At 34.7% G+C, this 26,266-nt stretch overlaps 1 protein-coding gene across 1 annotated transcript in view; it reads right to left on the bottom strand.

The window, feature by feature from the left end:
- Positions 1 to 10,466: 10,466 nt before the first annotated feature.
- The window catches only part of TNPO1 (transportin 1), a 91,404-nt gene continuing 75,604 nt past the window's right edge, over positions 10,467 to 26,266 (bottom strand). The window contains exons 17-26 of the mRNA XM_004678451.2: positions 25,289 to 25,396; positions 24,485 to 24,643; positions 24,318 to 24,405; positions 21,748 to 21,846; positions 21,485 to 21,580; positions 18,727 to 18,802; positions 17,752 to 17,851; positions 15,907 to 15,981; positions 14,773 to 14,915; positions 10,467 to 12,379 (exon numbers count right to left, since the gene is read on the bottom strand). Of these exons, the coding sequence (XP_004678508.2) occupies positions 14,808 to 14,915; positions 15,907 to 15,981; positions 17,752 to 17,851; positions 18,727 to 18,802; positions 21,485 to 21,580; positions 21,748 to 21,846; positions 24,318 to 24,405; positions 24,485 to 24,643; positions 25,289 to 25,396 (909 nt within the window). The 3' untranslated portion in view covers positions 10,467 to 12,379; positions 14,773 to 14,807. The remainder of the gene's footprint in view (positions 12,380 to 14,772; positions 14,916 to 15,906; positions 15,982 to 17,751; positions 17,852 to 18,726; positions 18,803 to 21,484; positions 21,581 to 21,747; positions 21,847 to 24,317; positions 24,406 to 24,484; positions 24,644 to 25,288; positions 25,397 to 26,266) is intronic.

The following is a 26,266-nucleotide window of genomic DNA, read 5'->3' on the forward strand; positions in this document are numbered from 1 at the left end:
CTTTCTTCCATTCTCCTACCCTTCCTTCTTCCTCATTTTCTTTCTTTCTTCCCTCCTTGTTTTTTATATACCATTTTGGAAATATCATCATTTTCCAATTCATCCATTGTATAATCAGCCCAACTATTAATTTTAACAATTACATTTTTGAAAGTCCACTTATGTTTGATTGTGTTTTACAGCAAGAGTCTCTTTTTTTGGTGTGATATGCTTTCGAGCAACTCTGGGGCTTTATAAGTTTTTAGCATTTTCATTTTTTTTGTAATCATAGACTATTTCTATTTATTGGATTCAGTATTTTCTTTCATGCTGTTGGTTTCCTCTAAATGTTTGTTGATTCTTACTTTTCTTTCATATTTCTAAGTACAAGTCTTGACTGAACTTTATAGTTGGAATGCCATTTCCTTACTTCAAATGAGAACTCCTGTTTACTTGGCATTGAATGTGTTTTGGTCACAGGAACCTGCCTCATGTGGCTGGATAAGCAAGGTAACTTTTCTTAGCAAGGTCTCCCTGACCCTCCGGGCATTGTCCTTTACCCCTGATCTTAGCTTGCTCTGAGCTACAGTGGTACACTGGTAAATGTTTAACAACCAGCTCTGGGGCTGAGGAAAGAAGACTTGATTTGCAGCATTTGTTGATTGCCTGGTGTAACTCCAATCCTGGCCCACTGAAAGCTAGAAACATAAAGTCACTGAACAGGAGTTGGGAAGAGGTGTGCACTTAAAACTCCCAAGGGCCTGACTACAGCACACGGTGCTCTGGCTCTGCCATGATGAACTGAATAGCTCCTTCAGAAAACCATAGCTGCCACCCTTTCTCAGCCCATACAATGGAGTTGCTGTGAAGTGCTACAAAGAAAAACAAAAAAGGTCGGGGTCATGTCAAAAATACACAGAAAACCAACCTGCAAGTGTTCTACATGGGCAAACCCGAACAAGCTGTGTAACAAAATATAAAAATATGAATGAATTCATAATGAGATTAACAAACTACCAAATGAAGGAACACACTTATTCAGAGAGGAATTCCAAATAATATGTGCAGATACTCCCCTTCTAGGAAGTGAAGTCTAATTCCCTTCTCCTTAGGTGTGAACTGCTTAAATACTGGCTTCTAAAGAATGGAAGATGAAAAGGGTAAAACAGTAACTTTACTACTGAGAAGTCTGGCTGAACTCAGAACCTTATCAGTGATCAAAGTTAGTATCACCAGTGTCATGTGAGCATCACATATTGTCTGATAAGAAGCAATTAGGAGTACATTTCATCTCAATAGTATTCTTCAAAATAAACCCACAACCAACTCCAACTTCATGAGAAAATATTGGGCTATTCAAAATTGACACATATCAAAGTCCTGAACCAATACTCTTCAAAATTGTCAAAGAACTAGGAAACAATTTTAATGTGGTAAGCATTTGTTCAAAATACTGGGTTAGGCTAATTATTCATTATGGAGAAGAGCTTGGAAAACATATATTCTGTAGATCTTGGGATCAAAGGGGAAAAATATTTGAAAGATAGGGAAATGGTCTTAAGAACATTTGAATTTATATAGGCTCTGCCTTTTATGCTTCCCAAAGAAGATATGTGCTTTCTAAGAGATCCATGGATATTCCTATCCAAAAAAAAGTTTAAAAAAATTTTTTTATTATAATATTTTATTTTTACATCATTTTGTGCCTTTTCCCATCTCAGTTGTAATCCCCATGGGCTTCCCATCACCAAATCACCCATGTGCCATCATCACAGTATAATTTTTTTTTAAATTAGGGTATTTATTCAATCTTAAATAGAAAGCTACAGTCACTTCTTTCAATCACAAAACACAAATGTAGGACTTGTAGGAAAATTGTTCAAGTAATAGTATGTGAGCTGCATTAATACAATCTACCCCAGCACTATTTACATTAAGTAGTGTCTTCTGGTAGAAAAGTTTCAATATCCATTTTTTTTTTTTAAACAAAACTGGGGTACAAGCCAGACATGCAGGGGCGGTGAGAGGACTCACCAGAGACAGAGTAGGGAGCAGCGGCAGGTCAGGAGAGGTCTGCTGCACCATGTGGTTACCTCCGGGGCAGGCGGGGATCGAACTCATGCAGAAGTGGCTTTAGCTTCTTAGTGCTGTGCTTTAACCGGCTGCGCCAACAGGGAGGGCCCTCAAAACCCAATTTTTAAAAGACTTGCAAGTGAAGGCTCTCCCTGGTGGCGCCACTGGTTAGGACGCAGCACTGCAAGCTGGCTGCAACTGCTTCAGTTTGAGTTCGACACCAGAGGTGATCTATATGGCACCTTGGACCTCTCCCAACCTGCTGCTCCCCTCAGCAATGTGCTTCATGGATCTGTCTGTTCTGCTCCCCACTCTGTCTCTGGTGAAGCCTCTCACCACCCCTGCACCTCTGGCTTGTATCCCTGTTCTGTATGTCTAAATAAAATCTTTTTAAAAAAAATTGCAAGTGGTCTAAAGATTAGAAAAAAATAAAGTAAAACTTTCTTCTGACAATAAAAAGCAATTGCCAATAGGAAGCCAGAAATGACCCAGCAAGATTAAATAATTGAAGTTGGCTGGATACAAAGGAGTTTTTAAGAAACTCCTGGTTTTATTAACTCTAATTTGGGATTCTGAGAATTATTCCTTTGATAACTTAACCAAATTAAGTAATGGGGATAAGGAGCGGTGGCATCTTATTTCTTGGTAATTCATGAGTGAAGCTTAACTGTTTCTTCTTTCCCACCCCAATCTGCAACTGAGCAGAGAAAATCAAGTAGCTCTCCCCACCAACCATTACTTTTGATTCCCCATCACTGGGATTCTAAGCTGTAGCATTTCAAATCCCACAACAAATCAGGAACAAGGTATCTTAACAAGTGTTTCTGACAGGTGTTTGGACAACAAGCAACTTTGGACAGTCTGGTGACAGGTCACCTAAAAGTGAGACGGAGGCCTCCCTGGCAGTGCAGGGATTAAAAGCGCACCACTACGACGCGATCCGCAGCCACTGCATCTGGGCCAGGGAAGCTGACCCCCTGGTCCAACAGACCTCTGTTTTCTCCCTCGTTGCTCCCCTCCACCAGTTATTTCAGTCAGTCCACCTATTCTTCCCTGTTGTCTCTGATAAATTCTTTTACCCCCTGTACCTCTGGCCGTAACCCAGGTTCTTGTAAGAATAATCTAAAAAAATAAAAATGAATACGTATGACTTTCCTTTCCTGTTGACAGGATAATGCTAAGAGAAATATGCCAGAATGATACTGGATGGTCTCACTTATATGTGGAATATAGAGACATATCAAAGGGTCAGTCAAAACCAAACAATAATAAACTCAACATGTGACTGCAAAACTGGAGTAAACAGATTGGTAGTGGGGAGCCTGTGGGGTCCAAAGAAAAAAGGGTCCAATGGGACCTGGTAGGTTGTTGGGAGACTGGTAGTGGGCACAGTGTGAAAGTCACATTTGTACAACTTTGAACATACAACCCCTACAGCTGGTAAGAGATGTAAACCTACTTTATTTCAATCATCATTTTAAAAAGAGGTGAACTGAGACTTTCATTAAGATTAAGCTGAGTTTGTATACATGAAGCACTTAACACACTGCCCTTTCATTCATTTATTCAAGAAGTATTTGAATTTTTACTTTTGTTTCAGTAATTAACTCATTAGGGTACTACTGACATGAGTAAATAAAACACAGAAAATCCATTAGTCCTGTTGTGAAGCTAACGTGCTATTTAATATCTGATGTCCATGAACTTTAGGTTTCCCAGAACTCTTTAATCCTTGCTAAACTCAAAGGTCCATAAAATAAATAAGGCATCATGTGTGAACCTGTTAGAAATGCAGTCTTAGGTCTCACCTAGATTTATTGATCTGAATTTTAACAAGACTTTCAGGCAATACCTCTGCAGGTTTATGTTTCAGATGTTCCTGTCTGGAGACAAAACTTACTTTGGCTTAGGGAAACACCTGATTTTGTGTTCTAAGGGAGACTTACATTGAAATTTAAGTTACGGCCCTCCCTGGTGGCTTAGCGGGTTAAAGCACAGCACTGAGAAGCTAAAGCCACTTCTGCATGAGTTCGATCCCCACCAGCCCCGGAGGTGACCACATGGTGTGGCAGACCTCTCCTGACCCGCCCGCTGCTCCCCTCAGCAGTGTACTTCGTCGATCTGCCTGTACTGTTCCCCACTCTGTCTCTGGTGAATCCTCTCACCGTCCCTGAGCCTCTGGCCTGTACCCCCAGTTCTGTATGCACAAATAAATAAATAAAAAAGAAATTTAAGTTACTCAGTAGGAAAAAAAAATCAAGGTTATTTTCATCTGAAAATGCCATGCTAAGTTAAACTTAGTAACAAGACATTTGGAATCTCCTTGGTGGCACAAGGGGTTAAAGACACAGCACTCAGTTATCAAGCTAATGCCAGTCTTTACAGCACTAGTTCGGATCCCCTACAAGCCAGGCAGGTGGCGCACATGCAGACCTCTCCTCTCTCTCTGCTCCCCTAAGCAATGTATTTCATTAGATTTGTCTGTTCTGCTTCCCACTATCTCTGGAGAATCCTCTAAAAGGCTCCTTCTCCCACTGTCCCCACAACTCTGCCTACATCCCAGTTCTTGTATGCACAATAAATCTTGAGGAAAAAAAATGAGACATTTGCTCATTTTATGTGTATGCCTTATGCTTCCACACACTACAGTGTAATTAATATTTCAGATTAGGCTAGGCAAATGGCTCCACCTAGTGGAAATACTTTGACCTAACATTATTGGTTACAATTAAAAGTAGTTCTGAGAGGGTATCAAGAAAACCAAGTTTTTCTTTTCTCGGGTATTTCTCGAGCTTCAAAGAAAACGCACATGCCTACAAGCTTAACAAACCAAACTGTAAAATCCTAACATACACGGAAAACTTAGTAACCACTTTTCTCATAGAGTGGCTCTTTGAACACTGTAATATTTTGAAAGTCTGTTAAAAAAATAGCATTAAGACATCTTAAATATACTTTTCTATTTGGAAAGATAAGCATTTTAAGTCAAAAGGTAAATACTCGAAAAGTTTACCAGTGATGCTGCCAAGCATGGGGTTTGTAGAATTAACATTACCTGGACTTGCAGAAAGTACTGAATACTTCAGAAATGTAACAGAAACTCTTAGGAATCTTCAGTTCCTAAATATATGAAAGTGATAGTCAGCAGCTCTTTCAAGATGCCCTTCTGAATTGCTATGCCAGTGAACTTGGTAAAACATGGGGATGAAACTGTGGAACGATGCATTCCTCAGGATTCCTGTCATTAAGCAATGCATGACAGTACTATGCAAGGCATTTGCCCTTTTTGTTGCCTTAACTTGACATAACTTGCCACCAATCACAGACACTTTTAAGTTTTGCTCAAATGACATTCCCTCATACTCCTCTATCTCCCCTCCTTCCACCTGACAAAGCATGCCTTCCCACCACCCATCCTCCTTCCATCTGCTCCTTTTCTCACTGGCACTTGCCACCACATGCAACAAGTATTTGTTTTCCTAAAGTAGCTTGCAAGTTTCAAAAGGCCAGGAAAAGGGATTCTGACATGTTAATATGAAACAGACTTTGTACATAAAATTTCCCAGAGTTAGAAAAAATCACTACTTATTGTTAATGCTTTAGTGGTAGGCAGTGTAACAACATACATTTGAACTGGTGTGATCTCAACTCCCCTGAAAGTATGTTGCAGACTGTTACAATACTAAGAATGTACAAATTATTCCTATGTGCAAAGAAACATTAAGTCATGTCATTGGGTAGTTGTAGTAAAATTCACTTAAAATTGTTCACTTGCTTTTCTTCAGTTGTTTCACTTTTTCAAAAGGTAATGTGAAAGGAATGCTTAGAATAAATTTGAATGGTCATAAAGTTATAATATACATTTAAATGGATAATTTTCTTGTGCCACTCTTGCCAGCAGTTTTGATACTGCTTTTCTGAAGTGTAATTTACACACTGTGTTGAAATGAACATTGGAGATCTAGGAGACAGACTGTTTCAGGAGATGCTTCAATTAACACAAAATACTGAAGCTAAGGGTTAAAAAATGAGGCATAGCTTTGTAAGTTTCTGCAGTCAGTGGTGTAACAAGAGCTGAAGTCTACCCAAAACAGTGTAGTTTAAACACTTTCTCAATAATTCCTGAATAATCACATGTAAATTGCTGGACTTTGGTTGACTACAGTATGAAAACATCTTACACTTTGTACTTGTTTTGCTACAATGTTGACTTACAGAAGATTTAGTCTAAATATCAAAAAGCTGACAAATTAGTTTCCCTGAAATGTAGTAGTATCAGCGATATGCAATTATAATGGTCTACAACCTGAAAACCGTATCTGGTAAATATTACCAAATTACAAGTTTTAACTTTTCAAAGGACAAACAAGAGGCCTTATTTGGACACACATTCACACACATCCACACAATCTACCTTAGAAGGTTTTGTTTATTTCACCTTTCTTTTTTTGCAGAATAGCACTTTTCCCTCTTCCCCCAAGCCTGAACCTGGAATTGATTGTTCAGAAATTTATCAACTGTAGTTAAACTAAAATGTGAGGTAATAATACTATACAAATAATACTCAATTAAAAGACAGATGTAAAACAAGAGTGCATTAATTTTAAGCAAAAAAGCCCTCAAACAAAACCAAACAAGAAAACACAAGACCTATCTAGACCCAAAATGGAGGAATAAAGAGCTCATTTCCTTTCATTAAAAATCAGAGTGAAACATCTATAGTTAAACAACTTTATTAACATAGTCAAGCAGTGATTAACATTCACATCTATTATGTCACATCATACAAATGTAAATACAAAATTACTACAGTACAATATATATTCTCTGCATGATCCAAAATATTTGGTGGCCCCAAAAAACTCTCTTTAAAATTCAGCAGCTTATCAAAAATTAAAACCGTATTCTATTTAAAATGAAGATCTGTTAGCACAGAGTTAGACTTCAAGAAATATCAATTTAGTACAGTTTGAGAAGTTGCAGGAGGATATGTTTGAAGGACACATTCTAACATAGTGTGGCAGGTACAGGAACATCAGATTTAAAGCTTTTAAGCATAACTCATACAACCTAAGTTGTTAGCAGAAAGATCCAGTTATTTATAACTAAAGCTAAAATACTAAATTATTGCACCCAATGTTAACATATTAAATGTAAAACTGTTTTATATGAAGTCATTAACCATGTTTAAACATCTCACAGATGGCAATCTGTTATGTAAAATTATACAGTATTGTCTAATTACTATCTTCATAAATATCATCCCATCTTAATTTGGTTATATATCCACAGAGGAAAACAACATTGAAGTAATATGGGAAAACTACAGAACCCCTTTATGAGGCTGGTATTAGGAGGGGACCAACACTGCCTTACAGGCTAACCATGTTACAGGTCTTTAGGAAGATAATTACATCTGCAAATAACTAATTCTACATAATACCAAGCCAGAGAATAAGGGAATTCTATAGTAGCTGAACAAAAATTATAATAAAAGGGAAACTACTGTTTTCCTAATTAGTGAAAGAATGCTTGGCAAACAGATTTGATTTGGTTTTAAAATGTACAAAGGTGAAGGAAAAATAATCACCATTTTAACTTTCCTCAAAATTAGGCATACATTAAAAAAACAATACATTCTGGGATACAAACCACAAACAGTAGTTATAATTTAAAGGTATACCTTAAAATTAATACGCATAATAGTTAGGCATATAGACAAAGAATCCCCTACGTTAAAGCAATACCAATGGAGGAAAGTTCTGCGTAAGACTGAAAAAATTAGTCACAAGTCACCTGCAAAGTGTACAAGTGAATGAAACCTGTATGTAAATTTAATTTTTAAGAAGCATTAGAAAAATCTCCATACTTAATACAGTATGAAATATATTAAGTTGGTATACAATGCTCTTGCATGGTCTTGCTAGATATTACTGTTACACAGTTCTTTACTGATCTGATTTTTCATTTAGATTATCCTACGCCCTTAGCAATCTGGAGACCAGTTTTCTTAAAGATTAGAATGGTGACACTTCAGTGACCCTACTAGTAGAAGTAATTAGTGTCTTCCCCTTTGTATTATTTGCAAAAAAAAAAAAGAAGAAAAAATTCCATTAAGCAAAGTTGTTTCTAAAATGTACTACTGAATTAATAAGGACTTAAATTGCAGTTATGCTTGACACACTCTTCTCTTGGGAAGAATGTTTTTGCACCGTTATCTGTTAATACATTCAATATGAATAATAAAGATAAATGTGAAACAAAAACCACTTTTTTATGGCAGAGGATTTATTAAATTTAGACCAAAGGGTTAAAGACATAATTAAATTCTGGCATTTCAGCTATGCAGGGTAACTTAATATTGGAGACAAAAATTTCCACCTTCCTATCATGAGAATTTGGAGTAGGACCAAGTTGAACATTCAAGGTAAGTTGGCATGCAAAACATTCACCAGGACGGATTTACACTGCCCTAGTCTGTTAAAATGAGGACTGGAAAATCAGATTGAATGGGAAGCCTCTATAATATACACACACAAAAAACAAAAAAAACAAAACCAGAATGCAGTTTAAGCATGTTAGCAAAGCAAAATGGATACAAGAGTATTCACCTGAGATAAAACTTGTATCTGAATTATTTTATAACTGAGTAGACAAAGCATTTCAATAGTCAGTTGAAATCATTTTAAAATATACATCTGATCCTATTTTACAATATATGCAATTTAAGCAATTCTGACCAATGAAAAAATTTTAACAAAAAAAATCACAGTGTTTATCAATATGTTAATTACAAAATGCTACTTATTTTGTTTTTAAGATGTAATGGCTTGGTTAAGTGTTTTAAAATCTATTCTGAAATCTACCTTATGTCACAAAATCAAGTAGCAATTAGGTAAAGCATCAGAACTGGCTCTTAAAGGTTATTTACATGTTGATTATTTAGGAAATAACCAACCAAAATATAAAAAAGTGATTTTTTTTACATAGTATGAAGTTATTAAAGAGATTAGACAATACAAAAAGCAATATTCTTTCCTGAATAAATGAATAATCTGTGGCACTAAGATTACTTACTAATGAACTATAACATGGAACTGCCAAACATGCATTTATTTAATTTATATTAAATACACTTTCTGTTTCCAACTTAGGTTGATCAGCAGCTTTTGTTCTGTTAGAATCCTTCAAAGAGAGAAGCTCGAACAGGAAAAAGAAGGCATATATAAAACAGTAAACACTGACCTCCTGAGGTTCCTACAACATAAAAATATTCAAGTAGAAAATCTACATCACTTAGCAGCGGCTATTGCTGTAGTTGATCACACTAACAGCACTTTAGTGTGTAAGGAGCAGATGAAGTAAGCCGTGCTTTAAGCATGCCAAGAGGCAGAAAACACTGGAATGTAACAAAGACAAACTCACAATTTCATAGACATTCAGTCAACATTCAGAACTATTAAGACTACACCACAAGAATTAAGTTGCTTTATATATATATATCCCATGATGTATTGAGTTTTATCAGAACAATGCTAAATCAGAGCTTACCTCAAAAGATAACTTAAATGGCTTCTGCAAATTCCTATGCTAAACTACGTATCTGCAATATAAAATTGAAAAAAAAAAAAAAAACAAAAACAAGTAATCTCAAGGTGGGGCAAAAACCACAAAGAAAAAACTCCAACCCAAACCTAGGTCAGTCTTAGGCCAGTCATATTAATTTTAATTTTGACTACAAAATTATGGTAACATACTTATGCTACCTTTCTGCCTAATCAAAATCCAATTTTGTTTTCCAGTCAATACAGAGATGTTAATTACAGACCTGATAACTACTGAAGGTTGCATTTATATTTGTCTTAAAGTGTTTAAGGTCGAATTTTGCTACTTCTTTCCACTTATGGTTCCACTATCTATTTCAAAATATTAAGATATCTCCCATATTATTTTCTAAAAAGTATTTAAAAAATTAGTGATTCTCACCAGAATTTAAGGGTAAAATAGTTACACTAATCTGATTTTAAAAACTAAGCAAGGAAGCAAATTTTAAACTGAGTGAAATAATGACTAGAAAAAAAGCAAAATGCTGTATTATCCTTTGGATCCAATTTACAATTAAAAAACAACAACAACAACAACAACAACAACAAAAAACCTGGACATTAAAAAATGATTTAATTTCAGGCTCTACAGACTGAAATTTGCAAAGCCAAAGTAGAGGAAAGGTGAAAGAATATGTTAAAAACACACACACACACATACAATAACAAAAACCTTTCTGCATGCTACCATGCATTTGAAATTTTTGAAACAGTAAAAATACACACATACAGCTCAAGCTTCAGTGCAATGGCTGTATCATTCAACACCTTTAGAATAGAACCATGCAAAGAGGAGCAACTGCTTATAAAAATGGTTATTCAGTATTTATTCTGCAATGCAAAGGTGACAAACCAAAATATAAAAAGGTTGTTATGGCTTAACATTTTTGTTGCAGATTAAATATGCAGCATTGAAAAATGGAAAGGTGTGGCTTCATCTCTGACCAGCAGAGTTAAAAGAAAAATCTCTCCATTTTCCTTCATCATCATGGGATACACTGTTCAGGCAATCCAAATTAATAAAGACTTGCACTTTCATATGGACACAAGATCAAGTGTACCAGTTAGGTTTTCACATTCACAGTATATAAGAAAATACACATGGAAGGAAAAGTAAAGGGTTAACTGAACAAGGATTTATTCACAGGAATACATGTAAGTAGAGAAAAATAACAGAAAAGCTAAACAAATGAAATGAAGAGGATCCAAACCAACTTTCACTCTGTAGCTTTTTACTTGCACCCTGTGTGCATATATCTAGGGCACAGAGGGCCACCAACATGCGCCAATACAGTGTAGGAACCCTGCATTACATCCATTAACTTAAACATATCTTTAAGATCATGCTTTGAACAAAAAAAGCTTAGAAGGCAATATGTTGAGTGGGAATAAACATTGAAATATAGCAATCATGTCTTCAACTTCTACAATTGTCTTTATGTGCCAACTAACATTTATGCAGCCTCTTACAGATCTTTTACCATGTAGTTTAATTTTTTGAAGTTTTGATAAAATCACTAGTAGTATATAACCATGCAGAAAGCACATCACACTGACAGCACAGAGGCAAAGATTTTGCACAGGTATATCAGCTTTCCACATTGTGCAGGTTACACACAATACAATATCAATCTTATTCCTAACAGGTCCTAAAAAGATATTTCAAGGCCTAGCTGTAAACTACAGTACTTTATACCTATATTCTTAATAAAAATAAAATCCACAAGTCTTAAAAAGGAATTTAAAATGCAGGGCTATATTGAATTGGTAAACTGCAACACAAACTGGCGCAACAGAGGTAAATGAATACCAGTCTCACTCTATGTGATGCAAGCATGCTACTTCCCACTAATTTAAAGTACTTTCAATCACTATGAGCCAGAATGCATGCCCGAACCTTAAACTGCACTTTTTAAAAGTAACATCTTGGCCTAGAAATTAAATCTAATGAAGTACAACCATCAAATTATATCCACTACATTAATGTTTTAATGCAAAATTAAGATGTCAATCTTTAGTTTGATATGCCCAACCCCGTTTACTCTTCCCTCCCTGCCCATCCCACAAAGGTAAAAGGAGTGACTCATTTGGCATTTTCACAGGGTGCTTCATTGTTTAAATTTGTTATGTTTTTATTTCCAACATTTCTGGGGGTACCTGAAATTGTAACTTCCAAGAACCTGCTCTATGGGTAGGGCAAGCTGATTTTAACTCTACTAGCTTCCTTTATGTGGTTCTTCATCAGCATGCAAAAAATAGGCCCCATCATGTGGGAAAATTTATAAAAACCTTTAAATTAAAAAAAAAAAAAACTTTACTGTTTGTAACCCCCTTTCTTAGGTTTCCTTTATTGTGCACTATAGTATTTTTCCTCTTTCTTAACCCTATGCTTCATTTATATGGTTCTTGTTTTGGTACAATTCCCCATAATATTCCAGAATGTACTGTTTGTGAGTAGACTGAATAGGTTATTTTTTCTTTTTTTGCTTCTTCACATCCAGTGCAGAGTTGTAATTGGAGACAGATTTCCACCCACAAAGGCTCCAGATGTTAAAACGTTCCCCAACATCGACTTAATACAGTGACGGCAACACCTCCCTCCCGCCCCTCCCAGTAGGGTTGGGATTGTACTGTATTCCCTACTGGTTTACCCTTCCCCCCTGTAAAGGGTAACATTTTCCCTGGGTGCAGAGGCTCCCTCATAGTCTCCAAGACTGAAGGACCTATAAGAAAAAAACAAAAACACTTTAACCATTGTTTCTCTTTTACAGTCAGTGGTGCACAAAAATTATCAAATACTATTTCCAGCAAAAATAAAAATTTAGACAAACTGCTTAAGATCATTCCAGTTAATGATAATCATGTTTCCTCCTCCTCCTGTGGTCTTAAATGTCTCCAGCATCAGATATAAAAAGTGATGCCAAGCAGGGGACATGTGTAGAAGTGTGTAGCACTCTGGCACATGAAATGGATCTGATAGGATGCTAGCAGCCTGTTATTTCTTACATAAGAATATTCCTTACTTTCTTCAAAACTACTAATCTAATCCCTTTAAGACAACCCCTTTCCTACATGAGAATTAATTCCAATATTCAGCACACAAAAACCCTATCAAAATCCAAAGCAGCATTATTTTTGATTGTTTGATCTCTCAGCTTAGGGGACACTAAAGATGTTAATATAATACTAAGGTAACTCTACATTCAAAAATGTCAAAATACAAATTTTAACATCTGCATCTTTTCTTTTTTAATAGATTTTTTATTTTATGCATATGAGAACTGGGGTGCAGGACAGATACAGAGATACAGGGCATGAGAGGATTCACCAGAGACAGAGTGGGGAACAGAACAGGCTGATCAACTGAAATATACTGCTGAGGGGAGCAGCGGGTAAGTCAGGAGAGGTCTGCCATGCTATGTGGGTTAGTTTTTAATGGGAGATTGAAACTGGTATCTGACAGCAGTCCAATCCCAAAAACTATTAACCAATTCATGTCAAAATTAGGATATTTGGGATGTTCATGCGAATTCACAGAGAGTGCATATCTGTGGAGAAGTATGTGCAATTTCTTTTCTTTTTGAACACCAAAGGCAGGAGAAAGAAAGTACAGGAAGAGACCGTGACCCACTGTTACTTTAGAAAAATGAGAATTATTTCCTAACTAGTCTTAGTATAGTGAGCACCACAGTTGGTAATCAATCTAAAGATGCTGAAGACTTAGTCCACTATCTAATCTTCTGTCTTTCATGTAAAAGGTATCATTAAAAAAAAAAGAAAAAGATATCATTCTTATCTAAAGCATTCTCAAGATTTAACTAAAAGTAAATTGAGCACTTTTCCAAAATGCCAATATCAGAAATCAGCCACAGGGACTCAAGGCCACAGTAGGAAAACCTACACAAAAGAGCCCATAATGTGCCAGGTGTACAACATCCTAGTTAAGACAGGCAATTTGGATACTGCAATCTTTCCGTATTTAATACTGAGCTCATAATACAAGAGCAAGTAGAAAAACAAAACCTTCAAAATAAAGGGGAATTTTAACCTGGTGTTTATCTTTTGGTTACACACTACATAAATCCCCTAAACTTCTAGTCAAGAATGTCTCACTTCATCTTCAAAAACCTAAAGAAATGTTTACTGCACTTGCCCATATTCCTAACATTTACCCAGTCAACCTAGAATATTAGTACAGTAACAGTACCAACAATGGCATCTAACACAGTGTTCAATTCTTAAAATAACATAACGAAGGGGGCGATGCCTAAGTGAACAGAACTGTTGACTGACTTAACAGAAAAACTAAAAAACAAAGAAACCAAAAATCTAAGTGGACTTACTCCTTCCCATATCACCGAAAAACCAAACAATTTTCTAAGCCCATTTTATAACACAGTATTGGGTAAACAGGAGATAACATAAAAAATCTGTAGTAAGAATAAATAATAAACACTCTTATCCACTGAGCCCAATCCCAGTTCCAATTTCACTATGGTCTTTCCCTAAAGCTCCCAACATACAAAGTCCTTAATGAAAGACTAAAGGTAATTACCAGAGGGAAGGAAAAGGGGTGGGTAATGGAGACAATGTTAGGGTGAAGGACAGAAATGGACGTTTGGAGGTGAACTTAATGGAGTATACAGACATGCTGACTTTTAAAGATGCAAACCTGAAACATTTATGTTGCAATAAAATGTGACTTCAATAAAAAAAGACAACCAATTTTACCCTACCCACAATCAGTGTTGGTAACCTTTTTTCAGGGCAAATTAAAAAAAAAATTGAGGCAATGTATTGTAATCTAAGTTACAGACCAACTTAGGTTTGCTTTCTATGAAGAATTCAAAGTAGGACCATGCATTTTATCTTGCAGTACTGCTAATTCTCTGGAAAAAAAAAAACAAACTCCAAGTTTAAAGTCCAATATAGTACAAGATTGCTTTCAACCTCTGCAGAAAAAAATAGCTTTTATTCTATTCAGTGGTTTTAGAATGCAGTCCATTAAGTTTTTTCATCATAAAAAACCTAACTTCTTACGACTTACCCCTAGTAACAAATACCCCTAAATTATCCCTCATTACTTACCCCTATTTATTTTACATCACTAACTTACCCCTAATTGTGGGACTGCAGCTTCAGAGTGCAAGATTAAACACCATAAAAAGCTGCAAGACGCTCTTTTAATGGAAGCGGAAACTGGTCAGAGAAACGCCTCCAATTTTCATCCCCAACTTGATTTTTAAATCCATGGAGGATCTGCAGAATGAAAAACAAATCATTATTAATAACCAAATAGAAAAACTCACATGGCACAGCTTCTAAAATCAAACATTAGTTTTATTATTCCAAAATTTTGTTTTAAGTCAGATTTGCTTTGAATTTAGACTTCAGCAATTGTCCTAGTAACAAATGTATTTTTTTTTTAATTTTTAAAAATTTATTTATACATTACAGAACTGGGGTACAGGCCAGAGGTGCAGGGGTGGTGAGAGAATTCACCAGAGACAGAGTGGGGAGCAGAACAGGCAGATCGATGAAGTACACTGCTGAGGGGAGCAGCGGGAGGGCCAGGAGAGGTCTGCCACGCCATGTGGTCACCTCCGGGGCAGGCGGGGATCAATCTCATGAGGAAGTAGCTTTAGCTTCTTGGTGCTGTGCTTTAACCTGCTGCGCCACCAGGGAGGGCCATAACAAATGTATTTTAAGAAAAATTGATAATCTTCAAGATACTAAGGAATAAGTTTTCTATGCCATACAGTATTTTTGAAACTGAAAATAAAACTAAGCAGTTCAATGGCTGCAGCTATTCAATATTTCTAATAGTGATTCAAATGTGCAATACCATTTTATTTATTTTGTGGTGGTTGAGACTGGCTATAGTTACTCTAAAAGAAGCACTAATAAAACTAGATAGGTGTAATCCCAGAGGATACCACTTACTTTTGTTCAACAGTTTATATGATACACTGATCTTTAAAAATACTGCTACTTTGCATAGGTGGGATAATGGGGACCACTCAAATCAGTGGTATTGCTTGACAAAGTATTTTTGAAGTACATACTCTATTGATATACTCATTATTGTACATTACTGAGTGAGTACACCAATTTCTTCATGAGAACAAAGGTTAGAGTCCATCAGTACAATTTGAAGAGTGTGGGTTTCGATGGAACAAAAATAATTTGAACTCTCCAAATAGAATTTGAATATTCCCAAGAAATGCATCACAAAATTTTTTGTAGTTACCTTACAGAACATGTCTCTCAGATCATCTTTTGGGTTAATCCATGATGCGACAGCATCACAAAAAAATATAAAGTCCTGTAGAAAGAAACACATCTTAGGCTGACACTTGTCAAACAGCAAAGTATGTACGTAGAGTACAGAATATTTATCACAATGGAATTCTGGCTTTGAAAGAACAAATATTTTCATTATCAAAAAAAGTTGGCTAAGTTCAATAATCTTAGTTCTGACAGGTTAAGTTCAATTAAGTATGAGAATAACACTAAATTTCAAGACTCATCTTCAGATAGATATTCAAATGGACAAAAACTAGAAAAATAATTTGTAGTTATGTAGGGCTAATCCAGCCTACTCAAAAACAAAAAATATTCATTACTTGATTATTTAAAAGATAATCAATTTCATTAACTTTCCTATTTTGACTATTACTGTTGTATATTAAAAACAGTTCAATATACAACACTCAAAGTAATGATACTCTAATATGTCAATCATAAATTTTACCAGCAAGTTCAGAGAACCTAATTTCAAAATTTACTAATACCAAAATATGTGCATGAGACATATTTAGCAAATAAAATGTCATGAGCCTAGTTATGGTTTATTCATACTATGCTTCATTATGCTTTCCAAATATCAAAGTCTGATGTTAAAATATAAATACAGAACCTGTGATTGTAAATATCAAAACTGGAACTTAGAAAATTATTTGTACCATAGCCAAGTAAAATAAAAAAAGTGTAAATTTTAGTAACTCAAGTTGGTAGTAATTTTGTAACATACATTTACCATCTAAACATGCTAATTCACAAAGATAATACTAAGATCCTGATGGAAAATGTTCCCTGATATGACATAATATGTAAAATAAAAATAGTCCATATGTCCTATCAGATGCCTTTTATACAATGTAAGGTGACATAATTAAGTATTAAAAAAAATCTTTATGCCAGGAGTTTTTTTTGCAACTAGGAATCACCTCTAAATATGTACTGATTTATTTTTATAGTAAATCATCATCATTTTATGAATGTGTAATTAGTTAACATTTTCGCAACTCTCATCTATAAGTTTTACCCACCAACAATATTGAACTGACAAGCAACACAGCAATTAATACAAGACAGGAACTAGCAAAGGATCTCGACTAAAAACATCTTAAACATGATCTGTGAAACAAAAGATTATTTTCTCATAAACCCTTCTCATGCTTTCTTTCCTCAAAATATATCTGTTGAAGAATTTGGAGCACTTAACCTAGAGTACCATAGCTAGGTTATGTTACTACCATCTTGTTGATTTCATAAATATGACGACAATCAGTAGGTCTGTTTTCCATATGAAAGAAAATGGCAATTGGACTCACAAGTTTGAGCAGTCATATCTGATACTGATATCAATAATATTTAAATCCTAAAAATTATTTAAATATAAAAAACAGGGAAATGAAGATGAATGAATCATAACCTCTCAAAGTAAAGCAACTTCAATAGCTGATTTATTAGTTTATTATTTTTTATTACTCTTTAAAGTGTAGCCTTCTTAAGACTAAGCAAACTGATAGTCATTAATGGGAGGCATATACAAAATAAATGAGGTCTGAATGTGGGTGAAAAGATCTGATTTAAATCAAAAGAAATGACCTTATTCTCCCCATCTACTATTATTTTGATTTGATGACAAAAAATTTAAAAAATAAGTCATCATCATTTCAACACAATTTTTATTTTTTGAAACTATGCAATCTAGGCAACATTTTAATAATTAAAATGTCAAAATGTTTCCTCTTTTATGGCTTTGTTATTCAGAACATTAGAAGTTGTAAACATTCCTGTGAATACTTACTTGGATTACTCCACTGGGATTCACACTGATCATGGTACAAATCCCACGAAATGCTGAATCCTTTTCTTCATTGTCCCTTATGTTTCTCAAAGAGGTGCACCTATTTTAAATTATAGAATTGAGCTTAGCATTTAAGTAAAAAGCAGGTTTAATCATAATACTGATGGACAGTATTTAATGGAATAAGCACCAGTCTAGATAATGTTTATGTTTAAAGAATTTTCATAAAGCTAAACAGCTTCTCATACTTTCTGTATGTTTATAGCCCATTTAAATAATCTCAATATAGCAACAACCTTGAAACTGTATTTTCTTGTTAATAAATTGCAACTATGAAATTGACAAATTATTTTAATTTCATATTTAAACTATTAATGAGCTTGAGTCAGTAATCACATTAAATTTTAAAACTGTACTATGACCTGTATTCCATTAAACACTACTAAAAATGACTTGACTTGAAAGATTATCAATTAAAAGAAGCAGAACAAAGGGTATACTGCCACAATATAAGCTATTTTACAACTTATGGTGTAGATGTTTAATTTTTATATTAACAAGCAAGTAAGGTTTCTATACGTAACAAATTTAGACATGTATTTCTTAATGCAATCCAAGGTTTCAAATTAATTCTCAAAAAGAAAATGCAAAAACCTGAATTTATAAAATTTGCATGCATCTTTGTTTTACTGGATATTTCAATGCTTTTTATGTATAATCAAGCTTTTTAACACAGCAAGCATGTGACAATCTTATCCCATGCATCAAATTAGTCGTTAGCCACAACATAAAATAAATATACATGACGATGCTACTGAAAAACCTCACAAACCTGATAGGACAAGATTAGTCACATGGTTGGTAATGATTAAGGATTGTGATTTTTGTAACCAACTGAAAATATATCTAAAAGTGAGATAGAGAAAGAAAGAGTGAAGGAAAATGAATTAAAAAAAAAGATTGAATAATACACACCAGGGTCTTATAAACTGCTGTAGCATGGGGGCCACCTCTTGAGGACAAACGTAACCAAGACGACCAATTGTTATTGCTAAGGTAACGCAATCACGGTTATACACCACCAAACGCCAACCAAGACATGAGCAAATGAGGGGGAAGGAGAAAAAATAAAGAAAAAACAACAAATAACTCAGAAACAGAAACCAACAGAATTTGTGTATGATAATAAACATAAGATTTCACCAGTGCTGTTTATTACCACCCCCTAAAATAAGGGGCAGCAACATATATGGCATACTCTTGGAAAAAGGAAAACAAAAGGAATTAAAAAAACTTTAAATTTAAAGATTGAGAGAACACCAAAAACCAGGATGAACTGCTTTTCTTGCTCAAATGTAAAGTATCATTCTTGTATAAAAAGATGAGCAATTAAGTGGATAGATTCAGATTCTTTATTCAAACCGAGTTGAAATTTCAGAACTTAAGGAATTTTATGGGCCTGTCTATTTATCAGTAAATGTGAATGATCAAATTTCTGAACTGTTTACTAAAACATACTTCTCTCAGAAGTTGAATTAAAATTTCTTTCTTGCTTCTTCACATCTTAAGTGACTTCCATTCTTTGAAAAATACAGCTAGGAATTTAACCCAAATTTTGGTGAGGTTTTCTGTTAACATTCTCGAAACAAAGTATTGTCTGATGTCACAATCAACCCTCCCGTTTTAGGTGTTACGTTATGTTATGTACTGCATGAATGGATTGGAAAATTGCTGTACCGTAATCAAACCCTATTACAAAAACCTCTGATGGTGATGACAGTAACTCAGGTAATAATCTAGTTTCAAACCATATTTGACATATAAAAGAATTAAAAAATTCGTTTGGAGTGGAATTTAACCAAACATATTCACCATCAAAATCCAGGAAATCCTTAACTTACTAAGAAATGAAAACAAATGCAACTCAGAACTGCATTTTGCAATTCAAAGGTACATACATATAAGTACACTTATACACAAAGGGGGAAAAAAAAAAATGAACAGAAAACAAACCATGAGGTGCTTTAATGGTGTTCTCTCAAAACCTTACAGGTTAACCTTTCATAAAAAAAGGGTGGGGGGGGGTAAAGAAAAATGTTTAAGGATTACTTGAAGCAAACTACACAGATAATACTAAAATCCAGCAGATTCATATGAAGCAAGAGAAAGAAAACCTATGTTCAAAAGACACAAACTATGCAACATTCTCATTAAACAGGCAAGTATGAACAATCCAATGAAACATGCAATAAAGCAGATGATGGTCCATTGAAAAAGTTCAGTGTAGGATATACTAATTGGATAAAAGCAAGTAATTGCGTTCACTAAGGGATTGGCTTTATGGAATATTAAGAAAGGGTTAACTAAGTTTGCTAAAATCTGTAAGCATTAGTCACTGATAAGTATTTTAATACTACTAATAAAAAGATCCCCTTTCTCTTGTGTAAGGAATAAGGAAAACATTTTCTGCAGTCACTTGTGATAAATCCAATAAATTCCGAATGTTTCTTAGTGTACAAATTCAACTTGAAAGGCATTATGATTTGATTTAGACTTATACTTAAAATATAGTCTTAAAAAGCCAATTTTGTTAAAAGAACTCCAACAAATTCACCACTGATATCCCACAAGAAACTTTAATATACATTACACTCAACATTTATTTGCAGTTATGCATTCACATTTAAAAATAAATAGGAAGTTTCTTTAGGTTCCACAGTCATTTTCTACTGGCAAGTGTTCCAAATCTGAATTGTCATGTATAGGTACTGCATTCTACATAAAAACCTGACAAGATTTCACAACTATCCTACATAGATTTTTGTACTTCCCAGAAAAAAAAAAAAAAAAAATTAAAAAGTCACTTTATGATAACAACAGTACCCATACAGCCAAACAGCCATATAAACTGTTCTATAATTAAAAGATTTCCTTCCATACCAATAAACTTATCAATTTTGATTATATTAGAATATACTTTCTATAATAAAAAAAATAGAATGAAAATGCATTTGAAAATGAAAATACATTCTTATTTAGAAAATCTTATTTTAATATTTTTGTCCAGTATTTTGGTAAGCCCTCATAAAAATTAACATTACTAGAGTTACCTCAGTATAACAAAGGAATGAATGAATTTAATTGAAACAAAAATTTAGATCTATTATCATTATTACCAATTTAGAGGATAGAAAGAAATCAACCTTAAATGTGTTCTATAGTATGGAAGGTATTCTTTAATATAAACATGCTCTCTATAAATGCAAAAGAGAAACAAGCCCCCTGAATAAAATTCCCATATGGTACTGCTTAAGTTCTCAATTTGAAGGGAAAGTATACAATGAAATGCAAAAAACACATATGCCATTGTTAACCAAATTAGTCACTATATTGCAATCTACTTTTGATCACATTTCCATATGTTAAAAAATTTCTTCCCAGCTCCCAGTTAAGTCTCTGAATTAATAAAAAAGTAAAATTAATATTTTTCAATTGTTAGCTGGGATCCCTCTGAGGGAGTATTAAAACACCAGAGTAATTTTAAATTTTCTAAAAGCGACTTATGGAATCCAGCTAAAACAGCACATAATTCATTAATGAGAATCCAAAATAGACATTAATAAGAAACTGAGTTTCTAAAGATAGCTTTGCTTTGGTTTCTCTACGCATCTTAATAAAAATTAAAAAGGCAAATAATTTTCCCTTCACCATTAACAGTTCAGTCATATGGTACCTGTATTCTCTAACAACGTCTTTGGTGTGTTGGGTCTGTTAATGATTTCTACAAGCTGGTGCAACACCATAGGAATATAAGGCTGCATCTCTATACCTAGATCATTGCCAAGAGAAAAAAAATAATTGAATGTTAAAAAAAAAAGATGAAATATTTCCTTCCTTTTATTAACCATGTCATGTTACAAAATCATTTTTTAAAAGGGCAATCCATAAATATTAAAAAATTTTAATTTATATATTTTAAGGGGAAGAAAGTCTTACCCATCTGAATGGAGATCTCGCCAATTGCCCAAGTGGCATTGTTGCAGACCGAAATGAACTCTGGATTTAGGTTGGTTCCCAAAATTGGCATGAAATCAGCTAGGAAAAAATGTAAACATTAGCATATTTGTCAGTAGCAGTATGTTTTGCTTCAAAGGAAATCCACCACGTAAAACAAATCTAGATAATAGCAAGCAGTATTTATCTTAAAATGAAGGAGGCAGTATTCGGCCACTTAGCATTCTTTCATTTGAAGCATACCAGCAAAAACTTAAGTTTTGGGTATTGTTATTAAAGAGTTGATCAGAGTAATCTCTCATCATCAGAATAAGAAAATTCCAATTAAAAGTGAAGAAAATATGATACATTAGAACTTTCTTCAGAGCTGATCTCACACACAAAACTTTGAAATCAGTTAACTTTGACTTTTAAATAAATAACTTATCTTAATACTCAGATTGTGGTCTCAAAATTAGCATTTTCAATTTAAAAGGAACGAAGGCTCTCAAAAGCTCACTGAAGTTAGTTAAGGACAGGAAATAAAACAAGCCTGGACCTTTTCCTGTCACATCAGGACAAAAGTAGGGGCGAGCCAACTTGATTAAGTGCCCACTGCCAACACTAGCACAACTTGAGCACAATGAGTTCACACTGACACTCAAGAACAAACACAAACAAAAAGTAAACTCTGAAACACACACAGATACCCGTTGATGATGTAATAAATTCTTTATTTTTGATTCCTTGCCTTGTAAGTAGGGAGAACCAAGTATTAATCCTAGCCTCTCCTAGTTAATGTATCGCAGGGCAACAAATTTTTGATATGGAAATTTTTCTATTTTTTTCTTATATTAATCAGATTAAGAATCATACTATCATTTTATTAAATGAAGAATTAGAACATTATCATTTTTTTTAAACCCCTAATTAGTGGCTTTAAGCCAGTGCTTCTTGATCTCATCAATAGTAAGACTTTGGGCCAGGTTTAGGGTGAAGGGGTGGAAGAAAGGTATCTCATGCATTGTAGTAATGTTTAGTGGTATCCTTTTTCTCTACACCAGATAACAGTAACACCCTTCCAGTGTTAGATGTCTCCAGGCATTGAGAACTACAGGTTTAGAAAATCATTATCATTGTTGATAAAAATTTAAGTCAACTAGACATTGTACCTCCTGAGAAGGAAGGTATACCTGGATAAGTCTTGAACTAAATCGTTTCATACTAGTTTAAAATTTTTAACTAAGTTGGTTAAGTATTTGAAGAAATTTTTCATGAAACAAAAATTTAGTTATGCTTAAACTTGATTTACTTATTTTAATACATCATAATTAATGTCATTACTCAAAGTTTAGAACACAATCCTCCAAGCATAACTGGGAACTGGATGAAGGTATTGAAAGGTATAAGCTTCCAATTAACAAGCTTTGTGACTTTAATGTATAATATGATGACTATAGTTAAGAATACTGAATTGTCTATTTAAAAGCTGCCTAGAGAGATCTTAAAAGTTCTTATCACAAGGAAATAAATCTTTGAAACCAAGAGGTAAAAGATGTTAAATTAAGCTTACTGTGAAAATCATTTTTGCAACATACAAAAACCTCAAATATCATACTTTACATATCAATTACATCTCAATGAAAACTGGTAGAAGTGGGAAGACAAAGCCCAACTATCAAATGAAAAAAATCAATATTATAACCCGAGGTTTATTAAATCATGTATTATAAACAACTACCACCTAAAATGTGGATATAGAGAGTAAAGGAGGTGACTTGGTGGAGGAGGACAAAAACCAAAAGTCAAAATAAAAAAGTGAAGGAAATAACCCAATAAACATTTAACCTATGAGTTGACAGAAATTCAGGTTTCAATAGTCAAGGAATTGCAAGACACATTTTATGCTGTAAAAACAAAATCAGACCCTCCCTGGTGGCACAGCAGGTTAAAGCACAGCACTAAGAAACTTCAGCTGATTCCGCATGAGTTCGATCCCCGCCTGCCCCGGAGGAGGATCTACGTGGCTGGCAGACCTCTCTTGACCCACCCACTGCTCCCCTCAGCAGTGTACTTCGTCGATCTGCCTGTTCTGCTCCCTGCTCTGTCCCTGGTGAATTCTCTCACCCTCCGCATCTCTGGCCTGTACCCCAGTTATGTATGAATAAATAAATAAATCTTTAAGAAAAACAAACAAACAAACAAAAAAAACATTAACTTAAAGTAAACCAATCCAAAAGTTACCTATGGTATCTGAAAAATTATTCTTGTTTATTAAGATAAAATATTATCTCTTTATAGTATACCAACATAAAGAGGGGCTAATTCAAAACCACCGAACAGGCACAAAGTACAAGGTTTCACACGTAGACATGCCCTTTTTAAAGTAACTTCCCTACAGTCAAGAGTGCCTCACTTGCTCCTGAAATGACTAACGCTGCAACCAGAGCACCTTTAAGCTAATAAAATGTACATTTACAATGTTGGATTCTAGGAGAGTCTAGTTTAATAGCAAAAAACAACAGGTACAAAATATTAAAAATCAGATCATAACAATGAAAATATATTCATACCTATACAAGGCTTAACATGCTGAAAGCATGCTTTTGTTAGGTCACCTAACAGGGCAAAGGAACTCTGTCGAACTTCTGGCATTTTATCCTGTAAGAAATAACAAACAGTTAATCCCAAAGTGATAGGAAAACCAGGTTTCATTGCCTTTTAATTTAACAAGGCTCACCTGCATGCACTGATACATTAGTGTTAGAATGTTACTTCGGGCTACTAGCTGTTCAATGTTGCCTCCAAGTCCTTCAGCCAGGCCACTGAGTAAATCAAGGGCCACAATCATAAAATCTTTATCTGGAGCCTCGTATTGATCTGGTTGAGCATTATTCAGCTGAAATCAGACACAAAGCTTAAACAACTTACTTTGACTTAATTACCTAAAAAGTCTGTATGAACTGTGTGTATCCTTAGAAAATGATGTCAACAAGAGATTAATTTTTTAAAAATACCATGGTTTAGGCCCTCCCTGGTGGCGCAGCAGGTTAAAGCACAGCACAAAGAAGCTAAAGCCACTCCGCATGAGTTCGATCCCCGCCTGCCCTGGAGGAGAGCCACATGGTGTGGCAGACCTCTCCTGACCCGCCCGCTGCTCTCCTCAACAGGGTATTTCCTCAATCTGCTTGTTCTGTTCCCTACTGTGTCTCTGATGAATCCTCTCACCTTCGACATCTGGCCTGTACCCCAGTTCTGTACAAAAATAAATCTTAAAAACAAAACAAAACAAAACCATGGTTTGTTTGTGGGCCCTTCCTGGTGATGCAATGGGTTAAAGCACAGCACTATGAAGCTATGACAGCCACAGCAGCATGAGTTAAATCCCCACGCAGGGTGGTGACTTGCCCGCTGCTCCTCTTAGCAGTGTATTTCAGTAGTTTGGTTCCCCACTCTGTCTCTGGACTTTTCTCACGCCCATGTCCCTGTGGCCTGTACCCCAGTTCTGTATGCATAATTAAATAAAACTTAAAAAAAAAAATACCATGGCTTGTGCAAGAGTCTTCTGTACTAAATTGACACAACGTTGATACACAGGTTCACAGTATGGAAGGAAGCCAGACTGCAGGGCTGTGGCAACTGAAGATAGGCACTAGAAAGAATAAAGAATGTACATAAAATTCTGGAACTACTTAGGATTATAGGAAGGTGCTAGTAATTTATGAACCAGTGTTACATGTCTATATTAACAGGTTCATCTTCTTAAACTGGTCAGCCAGTTCAGGGGAGAATTTTCCTTAGTTTCTATAAGTACTACATGTTCCTATTTTTCTCTCTAAATACATTTATTTATCCTCCCATTCTGGTTATTGATATGAATGAACTTTAATGGGTACATTCTGTTTTACTTGGTCCAGAATTGGCCATTCCACTGGTCAAAGAAGTTTTTCACTTTCTTGGCTAAGGGCAATCCATGGCAAAGGGGTTGGGTGGCCCCTGAAATGATAGGGGGAATAAGAATGACAAGGACGGAACTGGCTCTAAACAATGCCAATTCATTGGTGCAAGTTATCTGTTAGTTGAGTGTCATATAAAAAGTTATTTTTGGTAAAAAAAAAAAAAATCTAGTACACATGGAAAAATGTTAAATAAGACATAAAAAGTAAGTTGATGAAGTCCCAAAACTTCACATATAGGTGAATGTTTGTGTGCACACACACAATATAAAATATACTGTATTGTGGTATTGCTATATAATCTGTACAAAGAAATGTGATTAAAAGGTATGCATGTTGATTAAAAAAATTTCATAATCAAGTAGAGCAAGTAGAAAACATGTCCACTCAAACGGTAGGACATGTCTATATTATACTTTCTCTATGTAACAATATTTCTTAATATAGATGTACCATAATTAAAGTACTAAGAAATTACATATTTATTCAACACTTCACTTAATCAGAACACACCCATTTTTTATTTGAACACTTGTTATCAATGAAGCACACAATTAGATTAACTA

This window comes from Condylura cristata, unplaced genomic scaffold (assembly GCF_000260355.1).
Source record: "Condylura cristata isolate star-nosed mole 26May11 unplaced genomic scaffold, ConCri1.0 scaffold00007, whole genome shotgun sequence".
Classification (NCBI taxonomy): Eukaryota; Metazoa; Chordata; class Mammalia; order Eulipotyphla; family Talpidae; genus Condylura; species Condylura cristata.